This window comes from Mesitornis unicolor, unplaced genomic scaffold, assembly GCF_000695765.1.
Source record: "Mesitornis unicolor isolate BGI_N332 unplaced genomic scaffold, ASM69576v1 scaffold26804, whole genome shotgun sequence".
NCBI lineage: Eukaryota > Metazoa > Chordata > Aves > Mesitornithiformes > Mesitornithidae > Mesitornis > Mesitornis unicolor.
In genome coordinates this window covers 32668-41079 of record NW_010182472.1, presented here as the reverse complement: position 1 = coordinate 41079, position 8412 = coordinate 32668, and the positions used below count along the sequence as shown (strand labels likewise).

The 8412-nt window shown below is 43.6% G+C and overlaps 1 protein-coding gene across 1 annotated transcript in view; it reads right to left on the bottom strand.

Annotated features, from left to right (window-relative positions):
* Positions 1–6601: 6601 nt before the first annotated feature.
* LOC104540073 (piggyBac transposable element-derived protein 5-like) overlaps positions 6602–8412 on the bottom strand; it is a gene marked incomplete at its 3' end in the record, with an annotated part of 8714 nt that continues 6903 nt past the window's right edge. The window contains exon 2 of the mRNA XM_010183787.1: positions 6602–6805. Coding sequence (XP_010182089.1) covers positions 6602–6805 — 204 coding nt within the window. The remainder of the gene's footprint in view (positions 6806–8412) is intronic.

The window sequence follows — 8412 nt, the reverse complement described above, 5'->3', positions numbered from 1 at the left end:
CTCCACTAGTTACAGGCCTCGAAATCTCTGTTTTGTCTGCACACGTTCTTCACATTTTCTACCAAGATCTCCATAAGACTGGCAGAAAGATGCTGGTAGAGTTAAGCAATGTAAGCCCATTATGGCTTAAAACAAAGCTTTCTTTTCCTTACCAATACTCCTCTTCCATATGATTTCTTTACCACCGAGGACTTTACAACATCTTACCTGTAAGATCCTTTCAGTTCTCTGATCATCTTTGTGGCTCTCCTCTGGACTCGCTCCAACAGGTCCATGTGCTCCTTATATTGGGGCCCCCGGAACAGGACACAGTACTCCAAAGGGAGTCTCACCAGAGCAGAGCAGAGGAGCAGAATAACCTCTCTTGACCTGTTGGCCATGCTCCTTTGAATGCAGCCTGAGATAGGGTTGGCCTTCCAGGCTGCAAGTGCACATTGCCAGCTCATGTTCAGCTTTTCATCCACCAGTACCCCCAAGTCCTTCTCCACAGGGCTGCTCTCAATCCCTTCATCCCCCAGCCTGTATTGATATCTTTCTTAGAAAGCATGTAACCCTCACAATGCAATTACTAATCTATACATTCATGCTGCTACCCTCTTAGTTCTGCTTCGTCAGGCCCAGCTCAGGTCCATGACTGAGGTCTCACTCTGGTGTGACACAACTGCACAGCCTCGGCTTAGTTTTTCTGAGAAAATGACTGTTGAGCTCTGGGAAGGTATATACATAAGGACATGTAAGAGAAAAGGTACAAGTGATGAGAGATAGAAGTAAAAAAATATCAGAAGTGCTATAACTGTGGAGGTGATAATGTTTAGGTACTTGAGGGGAAAAATACTTACCTAAAAAGTGTTAAATTCTTAAGAAAAAAAACAGAAGATGACAATTCAGTAACATCAAGGACCCAGCTCACTGCCAAGGTGCAACAAGGCTGACCACCTGGCCTGTGCAGGCTCACTGGGAGCAGGGAGTATACTGGTGCCTAGCAGAGTGCTGGTCCCAGTGCCCTGCTGTGTGCATTAGCCAGTAAACACTGCTGTACCCATCCTCTTGCAGAGCCTCTGGGCAGTCAAAAGGTGCCCAAACTCAAGTGGGTTACTATGGGAGGCTTATGCCTACATCTTGCATTTAGATGCTAAACTTACAAGGGCAGGGACTGTCTTTTTGTTCTGCCTACAGCATGCAGCACGCAGTGATGGGATCTGTGAGGGGCATTCCTATGGCAAAACTATTAAGTGAGTAAGAGAGGAGACTCTGGTGCTTTTATCCTCCTTCCCTAGGCAGTGCTGTGCTGGGTGAGAACAGCTGCAGAAAGGTGATGACTACACAGGCAGTTTTATCACCAGAAACTCCAAGCACTGCAGACAGGAACTAAAAAATAACCTTCATTCCCACCTGAAAATAGACACTAGGACTGCATGTAAATTCTGGGAGGTATCTTCGCATTAGATCACATTTGGTTGTTTGTTTTTCACATTCATCTGGAAACATGGTAAGATCGTAAACTCCACAGAAATGATTGGGGCTGGCCCGTCATATATGAAAAAACTACCTTCCCACTTAATACCAGTGAGCAAGAGGAGATCTGAGTTTCTCAGATGCTGACAACACAGAAGAACTACATGCATTAAAAAGCCAGAGCCTGGTGGCAGCCAGAGGAAGAAGGCAGATAGGATTTTCCAGCTGCCAGTGACTGAGAAAGGAAGGTGATCAGATTTCCTGGGACTCCCCTCCCAGCCAAAGCCTGACCTTGAGAACCTCCTCAAAGCAGGTGCTACATCTGTGCATTCCAGATGCAACTGTTCCAGCAACAGAGAAATTACCAGAGCACTGTTCAAAGAAACCCGAGGGCCCAGGCTAATCTCTAAACAGAACTTCAATAGGCTGAAACACCAGCATCTCTGAGCAGCTTTATTAAACAAATGCACAGATGGCTAACTTTCCTGCAACTCTGACCTTGAAAACAAAACTCACTCCAAGCTTATTTACCCTTTCTTTCCCAGTGATTGAATGCACTTATGTGGTGTGTTGTGAAATTACAAATTCTTTGGGGCACCATCTCAGTTTCCCTAAATTCTCTAAACCCACACAGGGTTTTGTGGAGTAAGAAGTTATTTGAGCTGATTGGACTTACCCTGTTTGAAATTAAAAATGAACTACAGCATTTACTAAAAAAGCATGATGTTTACACTGTTTTCTTCTTTGCTGCAACTGAGAGCTATCGTAAGAAAAGAAGACATGGTACAGCAGGAAAAGCAACAGAAAGGAGCAGATGAAGCACTGCTGTTTGAGTCTGATGAAGTGAGGTTATTCCCAGCTCTGCCACTGATCTGTGGAGCAACCTCTGAGATCTCACCTCACTGAGACCACTGCTTTTCAGGAAGAGAGTAATTTATTACCCTCCCATGGCGAGGCCACCCCGATCCAGGTTGCACTCCTTGAGTATCACTGTAGTGTATCTCAAGCTGCAGAGACACAGTCTTTTTCCTTAATCTGTTCTTCTTCAGAGTAAGCAGTGGAAGGTGGAAACTCAAATTCAGCCGCAGCACAAGGATCTGAAGGACTTCATAAATCTTAGTGACACATTTCACAGGCATATTAATGAAAATGAAATGCATTATTGCAAGAACTTTCTATCAGTGAATAAAAGAAAGAGCAGAGCCCATATAATTGGGGATGGTGAGGGGGTATGGGAAGGGCAGAGTGTCCAGGATAGCCTCAGAGAACAAATTTCATCCCAAGGAATAGGAAAGAATATACACATTCATAAAGTCATCTCTTCTCCATCATGATATCACAGGTTTTTTTAAGCAAATAATTAGGTTGATGTGCTAATTCCATTATCATCTATCAGAGTGATTAATATTGCCTGACTGTCCCTTTGCCGTGCTCTCTACCACCCGTGTACAGCCTTCCATTTTGTTGACTGATGGCTCTTTGGGTCAAGGACTGTCTTTAGGGTCATGGTTGTGCCACAGGCTTGTGGTCCAGGATGAAGCACTATGGGAATACCTCATCCTGCCTGACTCCCCATGGGGTTCAGTGTACGGCACCAACTTCCTGTGCTTCCTTATCCTTCTGCAAAATGATCAGAACACCTTCTCGTGCAGGGAAAGCTGTGCAAGGACTAAGCACCACTTAGTAACAAGTTACTCGTGACCACATTTATTCCTTATGAGCCACACAAGGGAAGGAAAGAGATAGCACAAGGTGTCCTACCAGGACAAAATAATTAGCTCTGATCAAGTATTTGGGCACTCTCGGCAGTTCTTCATGAGCTCTAGTGTTATATCAAATGAAAGAGTCCTACCAATCATATTTATGCACATCTTTTACAAGCAAGCGTTCCAGACTTTTTGAGAGAAAAAGAGAGAAAGAAAAACTGACACAACTAGAGTTTTGATTTAAGTAAGGTGACTTACTCAGGCAAATACTCTTGGAAAGAAACACTTCTATGCTCCTGTGGTCATTGAAATTGCAATCATAATATTAAAATATTGGTTTGAAAAGTGTCTTATTAGTAACACACATGTACAGGAAAATATTGGAGGGAAATGAGGAAAGCAGAGAGAAGATGGAGCAGAGAAGGATACCTGAGGTCCTGTAAGCTGAGTTTGCTGTTCTCATTGAATTAGAAAGGAAGGAGAAAGATCCACGCCCCGTGCTGCAGCAGCAGCTGCTGCCACCTTGATTTCCAGCATCAAGGATGGGTGAAAAAAAGCAAGAGTATCAGAGCATTTTTCCTGCCTACTTTGCCAAAGTCAGCCCTCCTGGAGCTCTTCTAACCCCTGGAAAGGTTTTGTTCATGTTCCCAGCTGCTGTAGACGTGTATTAACTGTCTTTGAATGACCTGTCCTTCCTGCATGTTCCCACTTGGCCAGCTGACCGTGAAAAGACACTCAGCAAAGCAGCTATTCACTGCAACAAGATGCTTTGCTTGAGAAATTCCGAAGCAGAGAGATGATCTGAAAAATTGTGCATCCATCTTAAAACAGAGACTTAACTTATGCACACAGTATTTATATTATGCATATATAAGCCTATGTACCTTATGCCCACAAGCATTATTTGTTTTTTATGCCACCTGTGTTCCATGAATTGTTTACTGGGCTGGATTTTTAACCAAACACCATTTGCTTAAAAAAGCAAGTGATAAGCCATCAAACAGAAGTATTTACTCATGCACAAAAAAAGTGATTCACTTTTGTTCATAGAAAGCAGCAGACAGAGGAATATAGGGAGTCGAACAGCTAAAATGCCCAACATTAACAACTGCCCTGTGAGCTGCCAACCAGGACTTTTTCACAGAGTAGCTCAGCACATGGCTTCAAAAGACTGATACCAGTTTTACATTAGGAAAACAAACCAACCAGCTCTTTTCATCATAGGAAAAGAAGATCACTGGGAAAACTGGGATGTCCTCAAATGGAGATTTTTTTAACATCAGGCTCATAATTCAAGTTTAGAGGACCTTGCTTTTTGGCAGAAGCATAACAGACCTCCTGAGGTTCCTTTCATTACTGAGAGCCAGTCATACGTAACTCTCTTCCCTCTTTTGTCTGGGCAGCCTCACCTTTTTATAGCTACGTGATATTCAGACTTTTAAAACTGAATTAGCCTGATTTATGAAAGTGTTTCTAGTCATATTTTATCCTCAATAAAATTACTTCAGTGTCATCAAGTGGAAAAAATGAAGGAAATTTCCTCCTTGAAGGTGACACTGTTCATCCAGACAGTATTACAGAATTTCTACATATCTCCAAGTGGGTGCTGCAAGGTTCTCCTGAGAGCAGACAGGTGATAGTCCCTAACTACGAGGCAAGTCCCTCCTTCATGATGGCAGTTTCACAAGAGATGGAGGCAAAGTATGTAGTACGTACTCCCAAAGTATGAAGGGAGAAAACATTGGATTTTCTTCTTGTTCAGACCAATTCTCTCCATATGTTAAATACAGGAAAAAAACCCCTCTGTTTTAATACAGTAAATAAACCAAACAATCACCAAATAAGTGCTTTTGATTCTGCAAGGTCCCTCATAAGTGCAACACATAACTGAACGTAGTATTTCAAACAAGCCATAGTTGAAGATTCCCATCCTCCCCAGACTAGATTTTTCCATTTTAGCATGAACGTTCATGTTCTTGTATATTCCTTTTCACCCCTCCCTACGGTCCCTCTCACTCAATCATTCTAGCATGATGATAATTACAGCCAAGTCATGGAATGAAAATAGAAGGCAGCTGGTAAGATGATCCTGGACGTCATCAGGATGCAAGTGAGGCATGAGTATCTAATTCATTAAGGGAGAAGGAGGATTAGAGTGGTGATGAGCATCTATTCCGTTTCATTTGACATTCCATTAATTTACTCTCATTGGACAGGACAACAAGTGCAACGTAATTATGGCTCAGAATCCGAAACCTCTGGCATGTCTGAAGAGTTAAGAGTTTGGGGGCAGTTGGCTGGGGGGAGCATGGTAAGAGAGCCCAGCAAACTTTGTGCTCACTGTACCCATTACGCTTCAGTAATAAGCTGTGTGTGGGACTGGTGGGGTTCACGCTGGAGATTTAGGATACTGCCTCTGCATAGCAAATAACTTTCCAAAAGCCTTGAGAGTGAGAACTTCCAAGGATGGTTCACAAGGTGAATCTGTTTTGTATTGGACAAAACAACTGCTTTAAAGCCTGGATGGAAGATGTATGACCCTAGTTTTATTCTTAGGGTGAATAGCATTGCTGAAAATGCAAACCCTTGCTCCCAGCAAGCCTCTTTTCTTGCACAGCTACTCAAACAGTCGTAGTGATTCACTGATCAAATTTTACTGTGAACAAATGTTCAACTGCAGCAAATCCACAGGCCCTGCAGTTTTGACATGCATTCAGCCTAAGAGGCCAGTGTGCATGTCCTACTTGTACCTCTGAACCACTGCTCTGCAACATGCAGGACACCATGTTCTGACAGAAGCTCTTAGGAAAAAGCAGTATCAGAAAATATGTACCCCCTCACCTCTAGGTCTCAAAATAAACAGCCAATTTTTTTAAGATCACTCAGAAATACATCAGTAATTGGGGCGTCTGAGAATTCAAAGAGTCGTCCTCAATACTAAAAACAAACTCTTTAACATACCTTCTACTCAAGCTCATAACTCACCCTGAAGTCACATCCAATTCTTTAGTAGAGAAGTAGAGGTGTGAAAAGAGATGTAACAGGAAACCTCACTAATAAGTCTCTCACAGAAAAACGGACATCCCGATACCGTATTGATCTAGTCTATTGGACACCACTGGCTATCACAGATGCAGCATTATACTTAGCGAGACAAGCCGACTCATTAAAAATGACAGAAGTCGCAGTAGCTAGACATCTAGATAAACTTAGAATGTACAGACAGACAGACCTTTCAGCTCTGTTTCAATTTAATTAGCTTGGGGCTCACAGACAGATGGACAGTATCAGAGACAGGCACCCTCAGTTAAATCATCCAGCAAACAGTGCATCAGGAACTTGTCATCACTGTCCTTTGGATCCAGTATCTGTGGGAGTCAGAGACCTGCTGCATTCAGACTGCAGCCTCCACCAAGGCAATGGAGAGAAGTGACAGTTACCTTTGGTCCTGCAATGCATTTAAGGGCCTGCTGGAACTGAATCAAGACATCTGAAAAGGTAAAACCCACCTGGCAGATGAAACCAGTGGATGAGCACTGCCGAACCCAGAGACTGAATTTCCTCTTTTTCCTCTTGCGCAGCTCCCTCTCTGTGCATGTGGCAATGAAAACAGGATCCTCATCAATCAGGGGCTCATGTAGTACCTGCAATTGGCAAGAAAAGAGTTGGGGGTGGGGGAAGAAACAGAAGGGTACAAGATTGGTGAAAAAAAATGGCACTTTAAATTCTTCTGAAGAAATACAGTCCTTGTGTTATGCTTGTGCACATCACCTCATACAAAGGAGCAAACCCACTTTTGTTCAGTGTTACCATCCAACAAAAACCAAAGCCTGGCCAAGCACACTCCATTGTGGATGGCTGCTCTATACGTGGTTTGCAAACACTGTCTGGCTCTCACTTCTCACTATCAGCTACAGTTCAACTTCCCTCCAAAATGAAGTGAGTGAGGAGGCTGGGGATTGTTAGCAGCACCCTTCTCCAAGCTTCATCATCAGCTTCATCTTGTTTGGCAGAATGTCTTCCACCCAAACATCTCCTAAAATATGTTGTAAGGTACATTCCTTGGTTACAGCAAAGGAAAACACACAGACGTTAAGGAAGAAAGAGGTATTTTCTGCTGCCACTTAAGGAGGTGGTGAAGAGTCAGGAAACATTTTTCCTGGTGGCAGCAGCTTCAGGGAAGCCTCTCTTGTCTCAGGAGCTGAAAAATTTGACAATAGGAGACAGGAAGATAAAGGACCAGAGGCAGGAATAGGAAAAGACAAGGCAAACTGGAGCAAGTAATGAAAAGTCTGTGAAGTGAAGCAATTCCTGCATCCTGCGTCCAGATGATATAAGTGGTTCCCTGTTCCTTATAGTTGTTTTGTTACACTTCTCTCCATTAATTCTGTCGCAAAGTCATTAGGTTTTACACTACAGAATGCACTTATAGACAAGCACTTCAACCTCCTTGCAGCCCACAGGTAGCTGTGCATAACCTCCACTCCCTGACTGCATGGTGTATGAGTTGTCGCAACTCACTTGTGAGACTACAAATGCTTGGAAACTGTTGAAAGGTCTCAGCTGATGAATGCTGACCAAATTCGGACATGTGCATCTAAATCAGAGCAAGTCACTGCAGGCTTCCCTCCTAGTACATGTGGGGAAAGCAGTCCCGGCAGGCCACAATTCATACCCTTTCAAACACATGTGCAAAATAAGTTAGATGGGTTATGATCTAAAGGAGCTCGTTCTTTTCCAGTGACCATCACCCCAGGAGACAGGCTCAGATACAGATATCCAAATGCAGAGATTCTCACCCTCAGATCAACCCTTTGCACACCTGCCTGCGTGCTACTTTTGTGTGCATCTGCACGCAGCCAGTGGCAGAAATGAGAACAAAGCTGCATTAACATTGGGAGCAATGCTGGTAGGAGAGATGTGGTGGGTGAGCAGTTAAGCACCAGTGATGAGCAGCCGCTGGTCTCCTGAATAAAAGACGTTTGTTGAACATCACTCTGTCAGCCCAAAATAGGCACCCGTGCCCTTCCCACGCAGTGGCGGCTGCAGACTTTCATTTATAAGCACTCCACTTCTTAGTGACTCATAAAACATTCACAGGACCATCTGAAAGCACTCTTGTGAAATGTTCAAATTATACACCAAAATGCAGATGCGAGCAAGGAGTGCTGCACACAAAGCTATTTGTTCTTAAAGCCGCAGCTGCCCCATTTCCCCACTGCAGCCAAATCCTCTTCCCCTCTCAAGGTCC